The 27194-nt window shown below is 34.5% G+C and overlaps 1 protein-coding gene across 3 annotated transcripts in view; it reads left to right on the top strand.

Annotated features, from left to right (window-relative positions):
- The window catches only part of LOC108913331 (calmodulin-binding transcription activator 2), a 70588-nt gene that overhangs the window by 33330 nt on the left and 10064 nt on the right, over window positions 1–27194 (top strand). The window contains exons 3-15 of one of the 3 annotated variants that reach the window (XM_018718864.2): window positions 16948–17019; window positions 18659–18850; window positions 18895–19610; window positions 20354–21144; window positions 21232–21734; window positions 22023–22351; window positions 22412–22663; window positions 23523–23623; window positions 24235–24327; window positions 25767–25834; window positions 25888–26051; window positions 26106–26287; window positions 26416–26743. In XM_018718864.2, coding sequence (XP_018574380.1) covers window positions 16948–17019; window positions 18659–18850; window positions 18895–19610; window positions 20354–21144; window positions 21232–21734; window positions 22023–22351; window positions 22412–22663; window positions 23523–23623; window positions 24235–24327; window positions 25767–25834; window positions 25888–26051; window positions 26106–26287; window positions 26416–26743 — 3791 coding nt within the window. The remainder of the gene's footprint in view (window positions 1–16947; window positions 17020–18658; window positions 18851–18894; window positions 19611–20353; window positions 21145–21231; window positions 21735–22022; window positions 22352–22411; window positions 22664–23522; window positions 23624–24234; window positions 24328–25766; window positions 25835–25887; window positions 26052–26105; window positions 26288–26415; window positions 26744–27194) is intronic. The other 2 variants (XM_018718865.2, XM_018718866.2) reach the window with 2 other exon arrangements.

Genomic DNA, 27194 nt, shown 5'->3' with positions numbered 1-27194 from the left:
ATTACCACCCTGTATATTAATAAGCTGGTTTTTTTGACGGATTTTTCCAAGCTATAAGAGTAGATTAAATGAGATCGACTAATCCGTCCCGTAATTGCTACGCGGAGTCACTAGGGGAAGGCTAGGGTTACTAGTAAGTCAGAATTCTTGTATAAATATAAAGTCCAATCAATTAGATAATTATTAACCTAATTATTAAAGCATCCCGACATTCAGGGTCCCCGCCAATAAGATAAGAACCGAAACTTCTGGACCCAAGAAATGGGCGTGTCAAAGCGAAGTGTGGAATTCAGGAGAGATCTAGGAGAAAAAGTCAGTTCTTCCTTAGGTTTCAGATTGATCAGACTAATTATTAACTTTAGAGTCTCGGGCTGATTAATTAAATTTAATAATAGATAAGGTTTTTCCAAATTTTACTATGAAGCGCGCATTCCCTGAATCTCGGTACGCTGTCGCGTGTGAAAATAAATAAATTAATAATGTCGTCGAGCCGTTGTGTTGCTATTTTGTTTGGTTGTTTTGTTTATTGTTAATAAAACCCTTCCTGGAAGTTTTGGTGTTTCTTTTTGTTTCTCCAACTTCAGTGTCACCCTGTATAGCCAGCCACTGGATTACATTCCACGTAAGCGATGAATGGTAAGTGCTTGGAAGTAATTCTCTGAACATACAACATTTCTAAGTTCCCACGTATTGATTAAAGTATACTGATAATAAACTCCCTTTCGAGAATTAAATAGATAATTAAATAAAGAAATAACCCCTCAGGTTACATATTTATCATTGTGCACAACTCTTGGTTTGTACCTGTCTCCCGAGAGTTAAAAAAAAAACATTTACCATCGGGTGGTGGAGTTTAGAACGGTCAAGAAAAGCGAAAATCACCTGCACAAAAATCTCGAAAAATGTCTTCAATGGCGTTTATTACTTAATTTAATTTTTTACATTGTACATTGCGTTAAGAACCAAATTATAATATACTAAGATTTGATTCACGGGAGATCTACAGTTAGTCGTAGAGCTGACGACGAATTTAGGGAATGTATTTTAGGCAAGTTGAAATAATAAAAAAAACAGTATTTTATCAATGGGTGAATCTCGAATCGTGAGTCAGGCAGAGCGTTTGCCCTTATTTCGCTACTGCGCAGCATGTGACATTTGCAAAAGAATAAACCAAAAAAATATATTTAAATCTTTTATTTTAGCATTTATATAACCCAGAAATAAAAATCCCAGACTATTTTGTCCTTTGAAAGTATGACCCGACCCCCCTGAATATATTTAATTAATACACGCAAAAAAATATACTTTAGGCATTCTAAAATTTTTTTAGCATGTTCATTAATATTGAAAATTCGTGTAAATTGCCAGACAAATTGAACGGTTTTTAGTAGCTCCCGGACAAAAATTTTTTTAGCAAATAAAGGTAATATCGAGGAAAACACAGCAGCGGAACACACTGAAGCCGATCTTTCGGACAGTGAAGACGGTCTGTCAGACAGTGAAGACAGCTTGTCAGACATTGAAGACAATCTGCCAGACAGTGAATCATCAGAGAGCAGTGAAGAGGACCGTTAAGAGTCAAATTAATCAATTAGAAAGTTAATATTTTTTTAATTAATTGCTAAAATAATTTTATCGACAACGCCTTTTCTTATTATGAAACTAATATAGTTGTATCGACATTTTCTATTAACTTGACGTCAATTGACGTTAAAAATTTACTTCAATTGTAGGAATTAATATTAATTTAATAAAAGTTGGATATAAAAAAATATATTGAATAATTTAATATGTCAATCTTTAAATTATTGTTCCTGTTAAGATACAAAATGCTTTGTTTAGTATATTTAATTGTTCAAAGGATTTTCATAACACAATTTTATTTATTTTTTTTAATATTAAAATTTATAAATTTATCGAATTTAACTATTTCATTAGAGTTGTTGCAAACATTATTATTTATTAATTTATTATTTATTTGTTAATTTTTCAAAAAAAAAAAAATAAGCAACTCCAAAATACTCTGTTGTTGTATACAGAGCCCGAGCCATGTGGTAAACTCGAGTCACGTGATCTTTCAGCAACCAATCACAGCCCGAGGAGCCAGGACCCCGTCAGCTGCCGGCATGTCTCGATAAACTATCTTTCTCGTACCTGTGGCTACGCACAAGACTTTTTTGTCGCATTACGGACAAAATAGTCTGGGATTTTTATTTCTGGCTTATATAAATGCTAAAATATGCAAATTATTTTTTTGCAAATGTCACATGAAATAACCGCAATTATTTCATCTTGCCTAAAATACATTCCCTAAATTCGTCGTCAGCTCTTGGACTAAGCAACCTATTTATTCCAAATAATTCAATTTCTGATAGAATACTTAGATGGTGTTGATTTGTAGGAAACTTTCAAAAGGTTGAACTATAATATTATTTCTACTAAACAATCTTCAGAATTCTGGTCTCTCCCTTTTTTACGGCTACTTAAATACAGAAACCAATTTGTGGAATATCGTGACTTCACCCCCGGTGAAATTTAATCTCTTCCTGGGGTACCACAAGGTTCTGCCTTTGATCCCCTTTTATTCTTCTTATTTATTAATGATAGGTATACCGAACATCTCGAAGTTAATATTTTCTTAATTCTATATCAGACTGCTTGAAATTACAAATGAACTTGTCAAAATTAACAGGTTGTGCGATAATAACAATATTTCCCTTTATCTTCAGTACCATATACAGGGTGATTCAGAACTTATCAAAAAAAAAAAAATTGTGGATGTACAGGGGACTTACAAATACAATTTTGTAAAGAAAAAATCAAAAAGTGCAGTTTGAAAATGATTTAAAAATACACTTTTGCACGGCACTGGAAACTAGTCTACTGTAAAACCTGACCTGGCACAATGCGGCCGTCAAGGCGGCAGTGATAAAAACGAACAAAAACTTGAAAGAATTTCGCAAGGAAAAGAATAAATAGAATTGTATAGCACCTATTTTATATCAGCAAATTCAAATTATTTTGCCGCTATTGTTATTATTAATTAATANTTAAAAATCGCTCGGGAATTGAATAGTTTTATGTGAAGCAAACGTAAAGAGCAACTTTTTTTCTAACTATAATTTAAATTATCGGTTACCTACGCATAAAATAAAAAAACTAAGTATTTGATTACCGGTATCTCCAACACTTTTAAAGATATTTTATTCAAATTTGGTGAGTTTTTGGGTATGCTAAATTAAAATACAGGGTGTTAATTAAGTACACCAACACACTTTGAGGGATGCTTCTTTGAATGATTTTAAACCAAAAATGGCTCTGCAAATAGATATTTTTCGAGACACAGGATGTTGAAATATAAGAAAAAAATCACCTTTTCTAGAATACAACTGGAGACGTTTGTTATGAATGCGAGAAAACATGTTTTAGCAATTTTTTTATCCAAAATGTAAACACTTGTAACTAATGGCGGAGATTTTTACTAAAGACCCTAGACTCCACTGAATATTTTGAAAATTTTGTCAGTGCTAACTCCTTATGTGTTTCCAAGAAAAAATATATCATTCATTTTATTCGAAAAAATAATTTTTAATTTATTACTTTTTGTAACTTCCATTAACGTTAGTGAGCGTTAAACCTAACATAACCTTGGAACTACTTGTTTAGTAAAAAAATCATATGATTTTTTTTTCCTAAATATGATTTTGAATACAATGTAATCATGAAAAGACAGACATATTGGTGAAATTTTTCCCTGGGCCATACTTCTTGCTACCTCTAACAAAATTGCAAAATTCTACACCACTGATTTTTTCGAACTTGTCATGATGTCAGGATTAGTTTATATTTAAAATTGTATCTCTATCAAACAAAACCAATGAACTTTTTTCGAGAAATGGATAGTTCTAGAGAAATTTAACATTTTTTGTGCCTTTATTAGGTTGAAAATTAAAATAATACATTGAAAATGGTTTGTTTTTCGAATAAAATGGAAGATATCTTTTCATGGAAACACTACCATAAGTTATAGGTAGTAATCGGCGGAAAAATTTATTTACAAAGTATTGAAAAAAAAATTAAATATAATTGGGCAGTTTTATTTTAAGTACCTACTATTGAAATACATATCGGGAAAATGTGTTCAACATTATTTTTTATAGTGAATGCCCTACTCCTACTCCGTCTTTCCCTGCTGCGCTACGGTAACCATGACCACCGTTGTAAACACTATACAGATGTAGGAGCGAGCTACGCCGAGCCCACGTATTCATAGTTTTTCAAACGAATTTTGCATGTCGAGTTAAAAACATTTCCTTATTAATGCGTTTCAGAAGGTTGCTAATCTATTTGATTATCCGATAATATTGTAAACAAAATTTTAAATTAAATGTTCGTGCCTTTATTTTTTCTATCGCTGTCCATACGCTGTAACCTTACGCGATATGTGCTACCCTGTATACTGTTCGTCCTATAAACAGTTTTAATTGAAGTATACATTTTTCAAGCGCGATTCGTTTGCCACGTCTCATACAAAATGCATCGGTCTCCAGGTCGAGCCGGCCGCCAAGTAGATATATTGCAGCTGGGTACTTCATTCGCGCCCATTACGGAGAGGTGGTTAAAAAACCGTAAACATTTTTACTCATCCAAGCGGCCTTCCTTAATTATGCACGCGATTTGGGGCTCTCGCAATTTTTTTTCGGACGCTAATTAACCCGAATAATCGACGCCATTTTTCTTGTCGGAAAAAAAGGGCAGCGAGGGGAAATCTCAGCCGGAAGTGCACTTAATAATGAAACGGCAAAACACGAAGAGAAATGACGCGAGGCGATGATGCAGCAATAGGAGATACGGATCAGAACGGCTACACTGGTAGAACAGTTTGTTTATTATTTGTAAGAAAAGCCGGGACGCGCAGTCATTTATTTATTAGTTCTCGGAACGGATAGGCAAAAAGGTAAAATATTCATGTCAACACAAATTATCGAAAGTTGAGGGCTTTCAAGTAGGTAGTCCTTCGGAGAATTTGCCAATATTTTAACGAGTTCACTTAAACTGTCGGGACCATGTGTTAAGCGTCTGGGAGGCGCCGCGTAGAAACCCAACTTTTTAATAACGCGCGAAACCGCGAGAAGAGCGTAGGAGTTCCAATGTAGACTTAAATTAAATTGTGAAATAAATAATGATTGAAAAAGAAAAGTATATTAATAACCTGGTTTTTTTTGACGGATTTTTCCAAGCTATAAGAGTAGATTAAATGAGATCGACTAATCCGTCCCGTAATTGCTACGCGGAGTCACTAGGGGAAGGCTAGGGTTACTAGTAAGTCAGAATTCTTGTATAAATGTAAAGTCCAATCAATTAGATAATTTATTAGATAAGTGTGGAATTCAGGAGAGATCTAGGAGAAAAAGTCAGTTCTTCCTTAGGTTTCACATTGATCAGACTAATTATTAACTTTAGAGTCTCGGGCTGATTAATTAAATTTAATAATAGATAAGGTTTTTCCAAATTTTACTATGAAGCGCGCATTCCCTGAATCTCGGTACGCTGTCGCGTGTGTAAATAAATAAATTAATAATGTCGTCGAGCCGTTGTGTTGCTATTTTGTTTGGTTGTTTTGTTTATTGTTAATAAAACCCTTCCTGGAAGTTTTGGTGTTTCTTTTTGTTTCTCCAACTTCAGTGTCACCCTGTATAGCCAGCCACTGGATTACATTCCACGTAAGCGATGAATGGTAAGTGCTTGGAAGTAATTCTCTGAACATACAACATTTCTAAGTTCCCACATATTGATTAAAGTATACTGATAATAAACTCCCTTTCGAGAATTAAATAGATAATTAAATAAAGAACGATTTCGGAGGAGTAGATGTTACCTCTTCTAAGAAACAAGTAACGGCATGAGAAAAGAATGGGGGATATACCACTGCACAGGCTTGAAAGAATTGNTCCGTCAACTCCGAGTTGCTATACACGCAAGCCATTTTTGACACTAACTACTAAAAAACTATTATAAACATCGGATTTCAGTATTCGTAGTCGCTGAGGCCACGTGGCTCTCCAGGCGTATTACGAATGACACTAGAGACTACAGTTGTCCAGCTATGTAATGGTTGAAAGCACTACAATTTCAATAATTTTTTTCTCGGAAACTATAAGGATTTTACAAAAATTTTTTTTACAATATTGACTCTACTTCTCATGCCGCATCTATTCCCAAATTTTTTTGGATGTTGTGAATAACCCTGTATATGTTCTATTACAGCTGGGACTGAAAATAGAATCCTCTTTTATATGTATTTAGATTAGATAATGTTGCACTGAATCGTCCCGAATATATTAAAATCCTTGGGGTTACCTTTGAGAAAAACTTAACGTCTACTACACATGTGTAACTAATGTGAAAGCATCATATAAAAATTTGGGTTTCGTTGTTAGGGACTTCAAGAGACAAAGCATTGTATCTGCTTTTTTAACGTCTTCTTATATTAGGGGAATCTCCAAATTCTCAATACATGTATCGGATGTGGAATACCCATTGTTTGACCCCTTAAATCCACTGATTTTAACCCAATTGATTTTTGAATTTGATCAACTGAAAAAGCAGTTGTTTATTATGTGCCACCTGCCAGGTGTCTAAAACGAGGATATGTGAACCAGCCCAGAAATTGTTGTACTTATCGATGTTTTGTCAATTTAAACTTCAACTTTCATGTGATATTATGGCCCCAATTATATTTAAGTAGTATTTTCTTTTTTACCACTATAACCTGATAGTAGATGACCCTTAATAATATACTATTTTTCATTATAACTAATAAGGTTATAAGTTCCTTAAGGGTTTTTTTCGAGATTATTTTATAGGTTTTGTTTCATTTTTTTTTCTCTTAAAATCTATCAAAAAGATATTTAATTTCAATCCTCATTAACAAATAAATATGTAAAGGAGAAGATGAAGAGCATACAATAAATTTCGAAAACATCGAGGTACTTCGGAGAAGGACAGAACCTGATGAGACGGGAAGCACTGGAACTCGAACAACGAAATAAAATGAATGTTGAATAAGGCTTTCGGAGGAGTAGATGTTACCTCTTCTAAGAAACAAGCAACGGCATGAGAGAAGAATGGCGGATATACCACTGCACAGGCTTGAAAGAATTGGCAACGGCTCCGGCGATACTTCCGATGATCGTGAGACCACACTAATTGCCCAACAAATATAGATTAAATCAAATGAATAAACTGCAATTGATGATTAAGATGACAACTAATCTCAAATTCATCCTTACCGAGTAAACAATATTTTCAATCGTTCCGTTCGCCTATTAAGGCTTAATAATTCCGACAGGGCACTATGAACTACAAATCAGTTTCCGTAGGGTTTATTAGCTCGTGCAACGTCAAACTCCGGGGCGACCCATTTAAAGCCTATTAAGGAAACGGTAAACAGAGCGCGTTCGCTATCATTGACAAACTGTCGGAACGCGGCGACTGATTAATTTCCTTCGACATATTTCGCGGTCACCGTTGTCACGATCGCTACTTGGGCCGACCTTTGGTGGGTGATTCGATAGAAATTAACAGACGGAAGCAGTCGCGGCATGCCCATTCACGAACGATCAACAGTCGACCCGTACAACAAGTTGGGACGGGTACATCGGAAAGGAAGTGTGGATAAGTCGATGTTAAAACTTTTGAACAAATAGTGTGAGGGAATGTCAAGAAATAACAACCAATTGAGAATATTTTGTGAAAGACACTAAATATTTGAATCTTACAGGGAAGGAAGATGTTCTGTTGGGAAGTACGAAGTAGTAGATACTGTCTCTCAGTACAGCCTTAGCCTTTTCTGATTCATGTTTTTTTGGTCTTATGAAGAGTTTTTAAAGAACACATATACAGTATTCCTAGAAAAATTCTATGGACTTGCAAGTATGTCGCAGTTATTTCTAGCTTGATACACGTAGTTCAATGGTATAGATTTCTGCCTGGTTGGACAAGACTTGGCAACAGTCTTGTCTTCGAATTGCAACACCATATCGTTAACCTACTTAGCAAATGTCGTAAGTCCACTTTTTATCCATACAGAGATTTTGGTGGCATCTAGCTGGCAGTGCATGAACCTGTCTTGCTGAGAAGTCAGATTTTACTTTAGTAGTAAACAGCGTGCGAAAACATCAAAACGCATATGTCGAATGTCCGCTGCATTCGATTCAAGGGCAGAAATAGTCGTAAGTCCACCAAAATCTCTGTTTGGATAAAAAGTGGACTTACGACATTTGCTAAGTAGGTTAACGCTATGTCATATCTACATATTTGTGGAAAATCCTGGTGGTAAGTACATATGGCCACAATTGTGCCAGAATTTTCAACAAGTACGTCAACATGCCATAATGACAACAAAAAATTCGTTGGCGGGGTGGAGGGGGAATTTTTTTAACAAAAAAGGTAGCAAAAAATTTAACAGAAAACCTCTCTTTTCCTTAAAATTTAATTGAAATTAGTGTATTTGTTTTTTGTTAAAAATTGACAAGAAATGGAACAAAAAATTCGAAGGCGGGGCGAAGGGGGAAATTTTTTTTACAAAAAAGGTTTTTTACAAAAAAGGTTTTAAAAAAAAGGTAGCAAAAGATTGAATATAAAATCCTCTCTTTTCCTTAAATTTTAATTGAAATTAGAGTATTTGTTTTTGTTAAAATTTGACAGAAAATGTACAAAAATTTCGGAATAGGTGGAGAATTTTTTTTTTAACAAAGTAGTAAAACAATTCTCTCTCTTTACTTTACTTTATTTTACTTTAATTTAAACTAATACTTTTATTTTTACTGAACAAAAAAGTGCTGTCTGTAACAAAAGAGACAAAAATTCATTTTCGCCAATAAGTAAATTAATTTGGTTTCATCAGACGAACTTGTGCGCTGCGTTTCCTTGTAGCTACGTTGATCGAAGCAACAACAAATACATACTCCCAGCTCCAGATGATTTATTCAACGTCTAGATACCAAGAACGTACATCTTCGAATGCTGCTCCTTCTGTCCTAGAGAAATCCTCCTGAAAAAGAATTAAAAAATATTTATAACAAGGTTAGCAAAAACGTTAACTATATGCTTGTTCTCAAGTCTTATTGTTAGCGAAAAACATATATCAGGGACTTTATTATTGAATTATAGGGAGTAGAAGGAACGAGGGAAAGGGGGTATGCCTCTACTAAAACTCATTAATAGGTATTCTTGAATGGTGTTCTATTGAGTAATCATACATCATGTAATGTAAAGTAATCATGTAGCAGAATTGTTCCCTATTTCTTTTACTGATATTTTCTTGAGAATAGGCAGGGATCATTAAACCTAACCCTATATTTTTTGACATGTTTCACAAATTACGAATTCCGAAATCTGTCTGTAATATCTCTAGTTACTGTTTTATGGTGATATCCTTCGAGAACTTTGAGGAAACGTTCGTATAATTTGTGTTTACTTGAAGGATTATTCAGTACTCGAGTAAAATAATAGTAGAATAAAATGGATCTACTTAAAATAGTATTAACATATTTGTAAGTTCTTCCCAGTTAGACCTTATTGTCTTTCTAGTGTAGCTGGGTGTTAACCTTCCAGTGTACATTTGTTTTTTTACCCCCAATATAATCTATTAGAAGTTCTTTTTGTTTAGAACTTACTGGATTTAGCTTCGGTTTTTTATTGATTTCCATTTTCTTTCCTTTTTAAACTGCACCTGACACTGACAATCAAATAACAGTAATTTCATGACTAGCTCATCACTAGTTTTGATTCTACCGCCTTTTTACTGCTTTCTGATTGGTCGGTACATTTAACAACATTGTTCCTCGTTCTTCACTTTCATGGCTCGATCCACTTGTGTCGAGAATACAGTATGAATTTTGTGATAGAACAGTAGTAGAGTGAAATAAGGGAATATTCCCCAGGGAGTATTCTATTCTCTCATCGTCAAGAATCGAGCTCCAGAAGTGAATTAAACAGGCTTTGATCAGTTAAAGAGGATTTTTTCAAAATATTTCTACACTGTAAAAAAATCGGTGTGTGTGAAAGCAATAGGCCTTAGCCGGTGGCGGCGGATCTCAGCTGGCTCCGGCAGGTCTCAGCCAGGACAGGAGGAGGCCCCGCTCAGTGAATTAATTTCAACACTGTATATCCTAATGAATCGTTTATGAGAGATTTATTTTTGCACACAATATTTAGTTAATTAAATACCAAATCTGAGTAAAAAATGACTCAATAATAGTTAAATTTAAATCATATTAAAAAAAAAGTCAACTCTAAATTGGTTTTATATACGCAGAATAGAGTCAAATTGATAGTTAGCAGTAACCCGGATTTGAGTAAAACTTACTCATTTTTGATGAAATAATTTCACTCAGTTGTACTCATACTAATAGAGTGAAAATTTCACTCAATCGGGTGTGGACAGAAATTGATACAGTATTGAGTAAAATTGAGTGAATTTTTTCTACAGTGTAAGAAAAATATTTTCAGGCAAAATTTTCCAGGATTCAACCCTCCATATAATTTGCGAGTAAATCTGTTTCGACAGTCGTTTTAGTACAGCCTTTTTATATAGCCATTTTATACACCATGTCGCATGTCTAGGATCTAGGCCCGTTGTAGTAATTTAATTTATTTAATATTTAGGAAATAATTTGTGAATGAATCTGTTTTCGTAGTCGTTTTGGTATAGCCTTACTCTATTTTGTGCACCATGTCGCATGTTTGGGTCTAAGTCCGTTTAGTGGCAATTTAATTTAATATTTAGGAGATGTTTCCATACGAGATAATTTGCGAGTAAATATGTTTCTGCAATCGTGTTAATACAGCTCTACTCTATTTTTGCGCCATGTCGCATAGCTGAATCTCGGTCCATTTAGTGGCTATTTAATTTAATTTATAAGGGATGTTTGTCCTCCAAATAATTTGCGAATAAATCTGTTTTGGCAGTCGATTTAATTAATACGGCCTTACTCTTTTTTATACACCATGTCGCTTTTTTATATTTATGGGATGTTTAGTATCTACTTTATTTTAAGCACTTTGGGATGTTTTTTACTGTGTATTTCACATTTTTTTATTTAATTTTATAGATTTACTTATTATTGTAACTGACTAACTTATTTTTAATAATTGGAGTATTTGCCTTGTGAGTGTACCTTTTTTTTTGTAAGTGGAAAGTCCTCCATTTACAGTTTCCAGCCGGGTCGTCGGTATATCGGAATTGGCGACATGAAACTGATTTTTTCCTCATGCAGGGTTCAAATTCTAAAAATGACTAGTGTATGGATGACTGCCTTGTTTAGTATTTCGTTGATAAGATTATAAACAAATAAATAGCTACAACTTATTATCTTTGTTCGATTGAAAAGTATGTTTATTCCTCCGAAATCGGCGAACTAACAAACGAAGTGGAAAGAACAGAATTTAACGGGTCGTCAACCCACATATTCCAAACAAAATTTGTCGCGAACGGATCGAGACTCGATAGAGCAGGATTTTTCGTAATCGGCGCGTGTCGTGACACCGGGATTTAACCAATGGTTGCGCGTCCGGGCTCCGGGTCCCCATGAATTTAAACTGCCTGATTAGGCGGCTCCATATGTGCTATATTAGACTCTATTGTTAGAAAGGACAGCTTGCATTACACGAACTAATAATTCCCCTTTATGTTTTAAAGCGCGTTTCCGCCGTGCCCGATTGAGATACAACTGGCGGCTCCTTCCGCATCGATTTCCATCCGACTAGCGGCGACACAGTCCAAGCTGTGATATTTATTTTTAAAAAAATTAAGCCGTAGAAATATTAGGCGTTGCCATTTGCTCTATTAAACTACGCAACTAAATTTTTCCGCAAAATTTTGCCATTTTTCTAATGCACATAGCACCGTCATAGTGTTAAGACATTTTTTTTTCATTTTGTAAGTAATTATCTGTACTTTAAGAAAAAACTATACGAAATGGATGCGAATCGATACCGCATCTCCATACAGGCTCTATGAGATTAAAATCTGGATTGTTAACTGGATGAGGCAGTAACTCCATATTGTTTACTTTCTAGTAGTCGCGAGTTACCCTCGCAACATGGGGGTGTGCATTATTTTGCATCGTCCTTTTCAGGGTCAAAATGATGCGTTAAGTCCAACCAGCAACCTCCTCACGATACATATCGGGTTGATACCCGATTACCCGATAATACTAACGCTTGCGGTATTCGTTAAAAACCTACGAATAACTTCAAAATGGCATAACTCGGCAAAAAAGTTGTAAACTTATTATTTAAAAAAAGGAAATAAAGTTTTAAAAATTATTTACCACCAGCGCATTCGCCATTTATTACAATTTTTGTTACAGTAGTATCTATTTATTATATTTCTTTTGGGTTTCATTTTCTGATGACACTCAATTGTGAGCCAATACATAGAGATTGTCTCGTACAAAAGAAATTATAGAAATATACTAGTTGATTTTATATTTTGATATTTTACCATCCCATATGTTTAAAAATTAATTTGTAGTATATTTTCATTTCCAAAAATGTTTTTCTGTGTATGCTTGTTCTTATAAAATATCAAATTATGTTGTATTTAGAATTAAAATTGTCATCACACTTGGGCTATTAGTATAACATTTTATTTTTCTTCTAATAAAATCTTTTCCGATCTCTTGCATAAAACCACTTGACCTTTAGATCGATCAAAATAATTCATTTAGAGGGAAACAATTATTACCTGGACTTTTATAAGTGGAAATGGTAAAAAGGATTATAATAAACATAAAAGAAATAAATGCGTAAGCGGGGGCGGTAGATGGTTGATTTGGGATTGAAAAGTGGTGAAGAATGATATTATTGCGATTATCAGCGAAAAAAGTATTCTATACAAAAATTGTAGATCATGCAAAAATCTACAATTTTTGTAGCGGTCACTTTTTAACCATAATCTCAAAATTTCCAAGAAAGATGCGAAAAATAGTTTTTTCTTTTGTTTCGTTTTTTATTTTTAATTTCCCCAAAAATAATTTAATTTTGACAAAACTTGGTGAAATTATACCTTTCTATATCTTAAATAACAAATTTTTTTAGATAAAAATCAAAAAGTTCAATAAAATCAAATGCAAAAAATTCAAAAAATGACGCAATAAATGCAAAAAATTTCGAAAATCATAAAAGTTGTTTAAAATAAAAAAGGAAGTTTTAGTTTATTACCTATTGATTTATTTACAGAAGCAAGATAAAACTTCACTCCAAATTTCACATAAAAATATTATTTTTTCCCAAAATTAGGGATCGTCTGATTGATTATTTGACATACCATAACTTTGGAAAAAATTAATGTTTTGACGTGAAAGGACTGAAGTCTTATCTTGCCCCTGTAAATGAATTTATAATTAAAAAACTTCCTTTTTATTTTAAACAACTTTTTTCTAAAAAACAAGAAATTTTTGAACGGGGTTTCACTTTAACTAACTTCTTTACTTGATTGTATTTTCATATTAGCAGTATGGGTGATCCTATTCGATACACAAAATTAGGTACTTAGATGTTTATAGCTGTACAAAAATAAAGTTCCGAGTTAAACAATGAAACATAGTTTCTTTTGTATTTTTTTTTCTGTACAACTGAATAGTGTACTCCGTTTTATTTTTTAATTTCTAAAAAAAATTAAACAAATTGTCAACAATTATTGAAAAATTTTTGCAAGAATAATTTTTTGTTTTTTTTTGCATTTTTGAGCATGTTTTGAACTGTGCTGATACTTCTTTTAAATAATTACCAAAAATTAAAATAATGAGCACCGGCACGGCACTACTCGGTACGATGATTTTCTTAGTAGAATTTTTGTTTAAAAAAAAAAACGTTTCGGACCGAAAAAAATGAATATGTCGGAAACTTCTTGACTGTTTTATCTAAAAAAAATTGTGGTTATTTAAGACACAAAAAAGTATACTTTCACCAAGTTTCGTCAAAATTAAATTATCTTAGCGGAAATGGAAAATAAAAAATGAAGAACAAAAGAAGAAACAATTTTTAACATTTTTCTCGGAAATTTTGAGGTTATGTTAAAAAGTGGCCTCTACAAAAGTTGATTTTTGCATGATCTACAGCTTTTGTATTGGATACTTTTTTGTTTGACGTCAACTTTCGTCCTTTTTCAACTCCCCAAATCAACCCTCCACGCATTTATTTTATGTACATTTATTGTACCATTTCCACTACTAAAATTCCAGGTAACATTTTCTTTAAGTGTAATTTGGTTGGACTACTTCACATCACGGATAAATAAAAAAAAAATACTTCCAAATATGGAACATAGAAATAAATTTGAGTTCTGAACAATTTTTTTATATCTTGTAGGAAAAATGCACTTTACTTATAGTAAAAAAATATATATATAATTTTTTCGTAACAAAGCCTACTTAATTTTTCAGAAATAAAAATACGTTACAAATAATTTTTCCAACAAACGTAATCGTTTCCCAAAAGTATAAAGTTTCCAAACATTTTTTGTCATTGAGACCAACGATTGACGATCTGGAGGCACCTTGTACATATTAAATGTTGAAAAGGAATTGAACACAGGCAGATTTCTTTCCCCGTTTTTTATAAAATAAAAAATACTTTCCCTCTTTTCAACTTCATCCGTAGACATACCGTATATTTCTCCCGTCCAGGTAAACAAAATGAAACGGGGGGATCTTTCTTTACCTGGTATTTTCCCATCAAATTTATATATAGCAAACCAAGTTGCATGATAAACAATAATTTCCTTCTACCAAGGAAGAATTTACTCAACCGACAACACTTTCACGAGAACCCCTTCATTATTTTCATATTTTTATTGAATTAAAACAAAATCAAGGAAACCGCCATTGACTGCTCGAAAAGCCTAACGAACACCCCGGCAATATCAACACATCGACATTTAGATAAATCCCGTTTAAAGGCCCCAGACTGGGGCTTTTCATTGGGGTCATTTGTTATCGAATTAAGTTTTCCCGAGGTTTCTAAAGTTCAATTTATCATGTAATAAATGTATCGGGTCTAATTTCTCGATGCTATCGCGGGCACCGGAACGATTTGTTCCACTTGATTATACTTTAATTGTGTATAATTAGGGGGTGCTGCGCTGTGGTTTTGCAGTTGTTTTATTGTCGTTGAGATGAAGATAGCAGCGGGCGCATTTTCGTGCAGTTTTCTAGGTTAATTCTTAGGGTAACCTTGAGAAATTTGTGCCATTATTTAAAATTCGACCAAATAGTACGGAGGGGGCACTATTAGGAAAATAATATTTTAAGTGTACAACAAAGTTTGCTTTAAGAATGTACAACAAAAATTATAGACTTAAATGATTTGAACATGTTTTTAAACACCGAAGTATACCTATTTATTTTCTGTGTTTATTATACATATTATCTAATGATTTATTCGTAGCATTTTCAGTTAATTTTTTATTTAACCCTCAAAGGTGACACTAGTGCGAATTGGGATTTTGACAACTTTGAACCTTTATGTCTTGTTTATTGGTTAACGAAAACAGCGTATTCAAATCAAAACTGGGGTAAAATTTTCTGAAAAATCGAATGATGTAATTAGGTTAAAAAAAATTAATTTGTTAATAGAAAATGTGACTGAAAAAAGTATCATTTTCCGAAAAATTACTTTTTCTTAATTCATATTTTTTTACAAATAATAGCAAGAGAAAAAGTAAAAAGAGGATTTTAAAGTTCAAAATCTATATTTTTAAGAACCCCATATTGATAAAATGATAGATATTATTGATTTATCCCAGTATCTTGAACATAGGCATTTTTTGAAGTTTGTGATTTTTGGCTGTTTTTCTATAAATTGATGTTTATTTTACACTTTTTTGTATAAAAATATTAATTTAAACAATATTATTCATAAATATTAACAAATACATTAAACTATTAATGAAAAAAAAATAAAAAAATTTGAAAAATTATTAACAACTACATAAACAATGTTCTAGTCTATTCGACACGTAAAATGGGTGAAAAAGATCGGAAATTTGCATTTCAATTCACTTTATTTTTAGATTATACGATACAACTGCAGCCACACTTTTGCCCACACTAAAATCACACTAGTGCGAATGTGCACCTATCGGACTTTTCAAACTCTCTAGTTTGTCGACAATAACAGACTAAGACCAGATGTGGTACGGCAGCTGCTACTTGAGAAATGCCAGCTATTCGATAAAAAACGGTATTACGAATTCGCACTAGTGTGACTTTGGGAGTTAATTGGATATTTCTGTCACACTGGAAAGAAATAACGGGTTGTTTTTCTAATTTATTTTGCGCAACAGACTATTTATTAATTTGTTTTCTTTTCAATGTGGCAGTAATATCTATTAAATAAACATTTATTTTATTACTTGCTTCCTTCTAAGAATCGTTGATACGTTGATGAAATAAACTTATATTTTTTTGGACTTTAGTAATTTTCTCCTGTTTCCTGTTTATAAAATAACATACAAACTTCTGTGAGTTAGTTCTTCACAGACAAATCATTTACTTCAGGTATGAATCAATTTCTTCATTTATATTATGTATTGATATGTATTTTTTTACTGTCTGTTATCTGTAATTTATAATTTTGTCTGAAATAGAAGGCACTGCACTACTACGATACGAATTTCACAAAACTACCTAATTTTTTAAATTGTATTGATATTGTCGATATTAGTCTGCGGTCTGCAGGCCCCATCCAGCATTCTGTGAAAGTTGAGTATCAACTGGATCAGATGATGATTATAAAAATACGAGTAATTTTGATGTATAGGTACTTTTGGTGGATATACTTTTGATGGATACACTGGCATATTTCCAACACGCCCTTGAAAGTTATTTTTTAAAGAGGTACTGTTACAAAAAACTTCAATAATACCTCTTTTTTCAGTGTATATATGGGTGCTACGTCCATTCAGCAATACTACCTACTTTCCACAGAAGGTGCTACTGGCTTCTTCAGGTAGTATGTTGTTTTTAATGTTGTTATTACTAACACCTGTTTTATCCACCCATTTTTCTAAAAAATCCGTAACTATGTATTTTTTCTTGTTCTATTTACGTACGTACTGCTTTTAGGCACTGCTTCAACCATATTTAGTACAAATACGAGTATTTCCTAGCAATGCACCTACCATATACCACAACATAGCGCTAGTTGTGAATTTATCCCCATTTTTTGCGATTCGAAAACATTGTTCATAGATAAAAGACTACTTTTATTTCTTTTGTGTTTTTAATACATTAAACCCCTTTCTCGAATCGCAAAATAGACGTCAACTCTTCACTGTGTTAAATGTTATGCATGTACCCCACTAATAAATTAATTTAGTTTTGTAGTTTAGTAGATGATTATTTGTATCATATTTTCGCGGAAAGAAAAATTACTGTAGATGTGCATGCAATTTTGTGTTAGTAAGACTATTACAAATTGAAGCATGCCACCAAATACAGTTTTCAACAAAGTTGACTCGTATACTGTCTTTTTTAATCGTATGTAAAAAAATTAAAATGATTTCTTTATCTTCATATTTGTCAAGAGCGTTGCGCTGTAAAGAAATTTTTCTATCCCTGAAACTAAAAAATTAGGTGCATTAAATTTTGTACATTTTTTCCTATTCCTTACTCCATAAAACCGTTTGTTAACATTTGCAATTTTATTTATTTTTTCTTGACAAGAATGATGTTTTAACTATTTAAATATAAGTTTATGATTACAGGTTCTTATGGGTAATAATGCACCGTGATTAACAAACCTGTTATCCTATAACACCCTTAGTACCTACCTTCAAAGCTTAATGTCCTACTAATCTGATATTTTACTCAAAAATTTTGTCACACAGTTGCATGACGTTTTTGAATTTTTAAACTGATTAAACTGATCTTAATAAATGTTAATTGTAATTCCTTTAGTGAATTGACTTTTTAGAGGGTAATGTAATTTTATGTATCTCAAAATATGATGATAATTAAAAAGTAAACGACTAGTAGGACATTAAATAAATATACGTGTTGCAATAAAACAAATAAAAAAACAAAAAATAAGACAAGCAGCTTTGCCTCATGTCATTAAGCAAATATGTAAATAATTGTCCAAAATATAATTTTCTTTAGACTCGCCAAATTTTTTTGTTTTAGGGAACAAAACGTTACTTTGCTGAGCAAAGTCGTCTATAATTTTGGAGATAAAAAACACATTTTTATGCCAAATTGGACCTTTTACTGTCTTAAATCTGTCATAGCTTGTAAAGCCAATGCCTCTATGACTAGTACCAATTTACAATACATCTTTTAGTATATAAAAAACGCGAATAGGAACTTTAGTGGCACACTTTGTATAGTTCTGACAAAAATATATCTAGAACACCAATATCAGATCTTATAGCATGCATACATCTCTGTTTGTTTTCTTTCCGTGTTGCTTAACAGTACTATTCATATTATACTAATAAGTTGTTTAATTTGAATATTTTATAACGCTAACCAGTAGATACTTCATGAATTTACTTAGAATTAGAAATATCTGCATTAAAAATTGCTAATGTAGGTATTTTTTAAAAACATATACGGCACGTTTGTGTAAACTACATACGTCATTACAGAATCCCGACATCGTCCTGGTTCACTATCTCAACGTCCCTTACCCAGATGACAACAAGCTGGCCGTCATAACCCCAAGCCTGGCCCTCTGGGCCGACAAGAAAGAATGGACGAAGGATGAATTAGTCTCCCAGCTCAAGCCCATGTTCTTCAGCGAGGACGAGCCGGACTTGAACAACGAACTGGAAATATCGGTAAAACTACAATTGTCCAACAGGTCCCTCTAAGTCCTTAGCAGAATTTTAAATTGCAGACGGCTGAGACGGTGGAGGCGATCGTCAGTCAATTAATGGAAAAACAACGCGTAGCGCGCCAAGCAGCCTTAGTAAAACAACTTGAATGCGGGTGTCCAGATTCCACGTGCGCAGACGGGAAGACTTGCTCGCATCCCATGAGGAGGATAACATCGGCGAAGGATGTGGCAAGCTCCCCCCTGCCTAGCTCTAGCTCAAATTCCCGCCCCCCTAGCAACTCTGACAACAACAATCAAGTCTCGTCCACCACAGGGTCGGGCTCTATGTTGCTCAGCAACAACAACTCTCCCAGGGTCTATTCTAGAGACTCCAGGAACCAACAGGTCGCTCAGAATAGCGGAAACTGTTCCTCCAGCTCGAGCAATACCCCTCCTTTGGTGCTGAGCTTGTCTCAGATCCAAGGCGGAGGCGGGCTTCTGATCCTCAACAGCAACTCCAGTAACAATTCTAGTCATCAGAATCTAGTGAATCCGGTGTCTGTAGCTAATTTCGTGTGCAACACCAACCGAGGGATACAGAAGGAAACTAGAACTGGTCATTTGGTGCTGAAGCAGGAGATCATGGACACCAACCCCTCATGTCTTCATTCCTCCAAGCAGAACTCCAAGTCTTGTCAGAGGGAGACGAAGATGGAAGTTAACGATAACCTAAGACAATCAATTTTTAACGACGGATCGATCTACGGAAGCACTGCACCAAGGTAATTTTCTATCCTACTAAAAAGAATGTCTTTCTGATGTCATGTTTCTCCAATTCAATTTTTGAATACAATTTTTAGTTTTAACGTATATGTCTGGGGCTGGTTTAATAATTCTTATTAAGTTTCCAGAATTAATGTTATTACGATTATTATTATTAAACTATCGAAAAGAGGAGAGGGTCTGAAAGACTTATAAAGGTCAATTACAAAATATGAAATTATTAATATAAACAGACAATGTCCAATAACTACATTAAATTATGAATACCTACTTCAGTACCATTACTAAGATTATTTACTTTACGGAACTTTTGTTACAGACTGGTACGCTTCAGCAGCATTTTTTGCATAAAAAATGAGGACCAATTATATTTTGTCTGCTTTAATTTAAGTGCATAACCATATTTTCTGTAAAATGCACTGTAAATGCAAAAAATTTCTCATCTCAAAATCTATGAAAGTACCAAGTTTTGAAAGTCGTGTAATACTTTCCACCTAGAACTACCTAAGTCCTTCAACATTAATAGAATTTCAATTGATTCCTTAATAAACATCTACCTTCAAAATTTGTTTGAAACTGCCGTGATGAATCGAACAAGCACATTGACATCAGAAGGTACAAAGTGTTGAGTTTTAATTTAACATAAATATTTAACAGGAAGAAGGGAAAAATTATTGTTTTTTCTTTGCTTTCTATGCAGATGTGTGGCTTTCTAAAATGTTTTGTCTTTACTCAATTCCAGAGCAAGATTTTTTTACAGGAACCACCACCAGCAGCAGACGGAGGTGATAATGTCAAGCGCTCCATCAACTCCATCGAAGCACATGGACACCACTCAGGAGGAAGTGGTGGACGACTTCAAGCACCAAAACTTCTGTGACGAAACGGTAGTTCTCTTAGGAACCGACTCTAGCGGTTCGTTAGTTAGCAAAAGCGACGGTTCTTCCATTATTAATGGAGGGTTCTTTAACGAAACCTTGGACCTGTCTCAGGAAGACATTCAGAGAACCCTCTCGGCCAACATGCCCTTGTGTTCAACCGAACTAGATAGTCACCAACGACACAATTCGGAACCAAACACCGTGAATCAGCAGAGCAAGGCGGAATCCGAGCAGCAGACTTTGACCACTGAGATTAATCCTATGGACTTCATCGACAGTTGCGATGTAGTCGTGTCCCCGACTCACGTCGTCGATGATGATGTGTTCGTAAATTTAGATGCGTTCGATATGCTAGGTGAATTCCCTGACCTAGATGGCTTAGACTCGGGTCATGCGGGGCTCTTAGATGTAAATCCGTCCGAAGATAGGAATAGCGCTAAGGCGCAGATCGACCAGCAGCAGAACAACCATTCTATGGAGGGATCGGCGAAAATCACCGACTACTCTCCAGAGTGGGCGTATCCAGAGGGAGGGGTCAAGGTTTTGGTTACCGGGCCGTGGCATTCCTCTGGACCTTACACAGTACTTTTTGATACATTCCCTGTTCCCACTACTTTGGTGCAAAGTGGTGTTTTACGTTGTTATTGTCCAGGTCAGTACACAGACTTATTTTCCATTTTTTCTACTCCATTTATATTTTACTAAATCTTTACTACTTAACATTTGTTTCATATCCTAGCTCACGAGGCTGGGTTAGCTACTCTGCAGGTTGCGTGCGACGGCTATGTGATTTCCAACTCTGTGATATTCGAGTACAAGTTGCCACCTAGGGAGGAGCAGGTGACCGCTCCCGAACCCAAAATTGAACGATCCAATGATAATCTGCTGAAGTTCACGCTGCTGCAAAGACTGGAGGCCATGGACGACAGGCTGCAGATCAAACAGGAACCGTCTGACGGAGACGTGGTAGAAGACACCGCCCTCTTCGGCCAACCGAATTTTGAGGACAGGCTAGTCAACTTTTGCCAGAACATGACGTCGAGGATATGGCGGCATGGGGAAGAATTAAGCGTGTCTTGGTTCGCCAGCCATAGAGGCATGACGCTCTTACACCTAGCCGCGTCCCTGGGGTATTCGAGGTTGGTCTGCGCTATGCTGCACTGGAGAGCGGAAAATTCTTCCCTGCTCTTGGAAACGGAGGTAGATGCCCTTAGTCAGGATGAAGATGGATACACACCACTGGTAAATAAATCAGAAACAATCATATATTTAAAATTTTCAATTGTTTTTTGGTATAAAATGTATAATCGTTAGGTTTTGCTAAAATTCATTGCATTCAGAGAAAAATTTTAATCCATTCCATCAGGTCCTTAAAGACAAATAACACTTCTTGATTTTTTTTAAAGCTTCCAGAAATGCAATCCAATTTTTTCATGTCGATATTTATCGAAGTCTAGTAATACAATTTGTATTACTATTCTCCGTGTAGTTTTTATGTGTAACTGTATGAAAAATTTAATCCTTCCTCAGATGTGGGCTTGCGCCAGGGGTCACACCGAAACCGCGGTGATGTTATACAAGTGGAACCACACAGCGTTAAACATGAAGAACACTTCAAACCAGACAGCTCTAGACTGCGCAAGAGCTAACAACCACATGGACTTAGTGAAGGAGTTGGAAAAGTTAGAATTGAGACGAGACAAGGCCAACATGCTTCTGCAATCAAACCAATCTTCCACAGAGGCTGCCCCTTCCCCTACAGCTATCTCTCCCGCTAGTTCAATTGCTTCTCTCGTTTCTATAGCTTCTACTAGCAAGTCTCATGATGGGGTCTTTCTGCGACCAGGTGCAGTAACTAGGTAACGTGTCAAATAACTTGTTATAGAGATATTAATAATACATTTTTGCAACTTTTTTAGAAGTGAGGCCAACAAGTACAAAATACTGAATTTAGATTTGGATTCGGATCCAAGCAACAAAATGATAACGTCTACCCCAAGTCCTCTACTGTCTGATCTCTCGTCTAGTACTAGAGGTAGCAACGGGCAAAAACTGATAAAAAGGCCGTCGATCGATAGCGGAATCCACATGAGTTGCGGATCAACCCACGAAAGTTCTAAGCCCAAGAGTTCTAAAGTCTATGGTGTCAGGGAAACTCCAAAATTGTCCAAGTAAGAGTTTAATTCGTACTATATTATATTTATCTTGTACCATACCCCAGTCCGTTTTTTCTCTTCACTCTTCCAGTTACTCTCTCTTACTTTTGTTTTTTTCGAAAACAAGTTAGTTTAGATTTTAATCGTTAAAAGCACATGTTCTAATACAAACCAATTAATGCTTTCTAAACTATTTCGACTAGTTGGAGACATGCCGTTACTGTTTCAAAAATATATCGTTTTACAATTCAATTAGCTGCAAATTTAGAAATCACCTATAATTTTTTTTTAAATGGTGCCACATTTTCAAAACCATTGTCCATATGGAAGGTGATTATTGGTGCATCCACACCAAATTACAAGTTTGCCAAGTCATGTGTCAGAACAATTATTTAGAATAAGACCTCAATTGTTTACCACTGTCACCATTGTGACAGATTTTAGTTTAGAAAATTGTAACTGGTTTTAGAGCAAATTAAAATTTAGTTGTGCAATAGTATTAGCCCAAATTTTAACTTCTTAATAGAGGAAACCCTAAACGATTGAAAAATTGATTCCAGTTTCATAGTTGTAAAATTTATGAACCAAATCTGTTAAATTACTCAAAAAAATATTTGTTTATAAAGATTATTATATTTAATATAAATACTACAGTCAGTCAGCAGTCGCCAACAAGCTTTCTATTAAAAAAAATAATGCAAATTAATTTTGAATTTGTCTTTTTTATTCTTTTTTTTCAAAATAAAAATATGAATTACATGTTCTACACAATAAACTGTAGTTGCATAAAATATATGTACACATTTAACATGCATCCTGTATAGTGTTATTCGCCCATTAAATATGTACAAAATTGTATTCTAAAAATTTTCAGATTTGACAGAAGCATGTCACTTCCGCTCCATTCGACACCAAAGGATAACTCGTTTGACGGAGACAGCATAGAGTCACACAGAAGAATGGACTTTGCTCTATGTAAGTACCATTTTACACAAATAAAAGACCTGTATCGTACTATAGACATCGCGGGGTAAGTAAAACGAATTACTGCATGCCGAATCTTGGTTTATTGACATACCAAGTTTTTAATTTCGCTTCACAGGCTGTTTTATTTAGATACTTTAAAAGTTTACAACTTAAATACTGTTCCACTAGTACATGTATTGATTGCAACAAGACAAGCATTCTGGAAATTCTTTAATTCAAATGTTTTCAAGAAAAAAAGTAAAAAATGCTCTGTATTTAAAATTGGTATCAAGAATTACTACTTCCTGTGCCTCATGATCCTGATTACAGACTTGCATCATTTAAAAACACGGCGTAATAAAACATTAAATATGTGAGTGATATAATATAGGATTATAAGACACTATAAAAAAACATAATTTATGCAGGAAGTAAAAGATGCCCTTCACATAATTGTGATTCTTTATGCCATTACGACACATTTCGATTGCATTTTTACAAAGACATTTACCAATAACTTTTAACTCAGTCCAGTAACAACATCACAGACATTAAATATAAATAAGTTGTGACATCCAGCCAGCAGTGACTGATATTGTGATTTTGAAACGATGATTTAGGCGAGATAGGCAGCGGCCCCAGAAGCAGTAGCCCGCTGATTGACGTTGAGGCCGTCTCGGATGACGAGAGCGACATCCACAACAGCACCGTAGGTCAGTGCACTAAATGGTCGTTTATCTTTGTTGTCTATCGGTGTTGTTTTACTGTTGTATAACTGAATAACTGTTCTTGTTGTCTCTTCTAATCATTTCATAGTTACTGTCTGTTTCTTGGAGGCGTAGCTGTATAATTTCGCTGCGATTACATGATTATACAATTCTACGCCAATGTAGGGACATTATATCAGTGAATCGGCGTACTTTCTTTTCCTCCATTTAATTATTTTGCCACCTGCAAAAAATCAAACTAAGCAACTTGACAAATATTGAGTATTGAGGTTAAGTTCTCTTAGAAAGTCACATTAACTACTAGTAGGTTAAATGTACCATTTATAGTTTATGCTCTGTTATGATTATGAATATTGTTGGGTATGTATTTTGTTACAAATGTAATTCGAAATTTGAATATAAAATTAAAATTGAAAATTATAGACTAAATCAAGCAACCAACCTGAATTGGTAAGTGTATTTGCAATAATTAATTAACTCCGACAATTCACCGACAAGTTTTAATGCTAGAAAAAACACAAATCATAAACTCTTAATTATTGCCTTACGAATCCTCAATTTTATTTTCCATATTTGTTTAAGTTTATTTTCCATGTATCATCCTTAGGAAAGTAAAATGATATATGTTCTCTGAAATGTATGTAATTGTTACACTGCAGCACTACACAATATCTTTTTGATTTACTACTACTCTCCATATCAAAAATAACCTGCCAGGCGTTAAAGGATATTGTTAAAAAATATGAGAGCTTCTCTGTGAAAGTGATTTTTAAAAAGTGGAAGAAAAGAAACAGATTTGATTTGAACATTGTAAGTACAAACTAAATTTTGTCCTAGTAGGGAACAATTTAAAAAAAATTGAATTAGGGGACATAAAGAATTAATTTTTTTTATATCCCTCAAAAGAATTAAGTGGCATAAATATCTCAATACTCTTCAATTTTTCAACCTTTCGGTCATTTGGATTCAATCATGTAATTGCGAGGAAAGAATCAGTTGCCCTTCTTATTCTGGTCTAACCGTTTAGTTTTAGATACTTTGCACTACCTAACTGTTTTAAACTCTTTCAGTGTCTTAGATTTAAATATCAAATAGTGCCATTAACACTGATGAAATTAAACTGATGAGTAAATAGATGTTACACTTTGGATAGTTTAAATAAATCGAATAAACTGATATAAATTTAACTGCTTCCGCTGTCCGCTTTAGTGCACGATTTAACAGATTTCTTCCCACTGTTCGTACAGCTGACTTTTTAAGAAAAAAAGGGAATAAAAGGATTTAACGTCTTAAAAAGTTGCACAGCAGTTGTAAATAGTTCCTTTTTGGTTTGCTTTGCATGTTCTAGTGGGAGTTATAGTAGATTGAATAAATGGTACTGCTAAGATTTGTAGGTAATAATAGTAAAATGTTAATTTTTCTAGGGGAGCAAGATGCAAGGGTTCTTACTTTAGCTGAGCAGATCATTGCAGCAATGCCTGACAGAATTAAGGTGATATAAAAGCTGTTACTGTAGACAAATTAATTTAAAAAACAATATTTCAGAACGAAAGTGAAGATATGCTCCTTGATAGTAGCCCAGGGCCACCCGATACTCTTCAGACAAATGACGGTCTTTCAGATGTGTTCATGGAACCACTACTGGACCAGTCCTCCTCTAGTTTTGAATCCACCGAGTTCAATTTTGAGTTTTCCGATAACAATTATAGGTATGCATGTTAATAAAGGTTTTCAATACAACCTGACCATTAAATTATTTACAGGTACTACGATGTGGGCACACCTTGTTCCAGTTTAAGCCCCGCTTCGTCCAGTTGTTTGCAGTCGCCATGTTCTTTCACGTTAGACTCCCCGTCTCCCCCACCCACTACCGCAGATTTCTGTGAGTTTTTGCAAGCGTCCGGCACAGTATTTGAGAAGGATTTCTCCAATTTAACCCTTTCAGGTAGAGGAAACATTATATTTTTTACAATATATCTCATAATAAAGTTAGGGCCAATTTTTTTACCTGATATAAAGTGCATATTGTTCTCCCAACAATTTTAATGATTGTCTATTTAACTTTTTCCTTAGATCGGGAGCAACGGGAATTGTACGAGGCGGCCAAGATAATCCAGAAGGCGTACCGTTCCTACAAGGGAAGACAGCAACAGGAGCAGGACAAAGAGAGGGCGGCCGCTGTGGTTATCCAGAATTATTATCGGCGATACAAGCAGTACGCATACTACAAGCAGATGACTCACGCGGCGATGGTGATCCAGAACGGATTTAGGTCGTACTGTGAACACAAAAGGTTTAAGAAAAGCCAAGAGGCCGCAGTGTGCATTCAGAACTACTACCGTAACTACAAGGAGCAGGGCGGGAGGGGCAGCAGGGAAGGCACCCCTGCGTCGGGGCTCAAGTAAGTCGGTCGAAAGAGCAGTTTGCTAGTCGCTCGGTGTAAGGCTTTCTGTTTGTGGTACCCTAACGTTGATTGGAGCTTAAGTTGTTTAGAAAAAGCAAAAAAAAAACAGTCATATTTATACAGGGTGAACTGTTATTATCTTGACATCATCTATTTGTACTCGACTTTTTTTTGTGTCAAGTACCGGGACACCCTGTATAGTTATTTTTAATGTTGGTTAAAATGAAGCGTCGAAGCTTTTTCTAAACAATTGTTCACAAGTAACTAACCATTCACACATTCATTGTAGTCATTACAATTTGGCTTTGTCGTTTAACAAAAACATTTTTCAGCTAAACTTTCTGTTGGGGGTATGGTACTGTTAATATTAATAACCGTGTGCCCACTAACTGGTATATAACATGTTACCAGTTAAATAGCCGTCTGCTAATCACCCATGGCCCATTAA

This window comes from Anoplophora glabripennis, unplaced genomic scaffold (genome assembly GCF_000390285.2).
Source record: "Anoplophora glabripennis isolate ALB-LARVAE unplaced genomic scaffold, Agla_2.0 scaffold872, whole genome shotgun sequence".
NCBI classification, from domain to species: domain Eukaryota; kingdom Metazoa; phylum Arthropoda; class Insecta; order Coleoptera; family Cerambycidae; genus Anoplophora; species Anoplophora glabripennis.
This window is presented reverse-complemented; position numbering and strand designations above follow the sequence as displayed.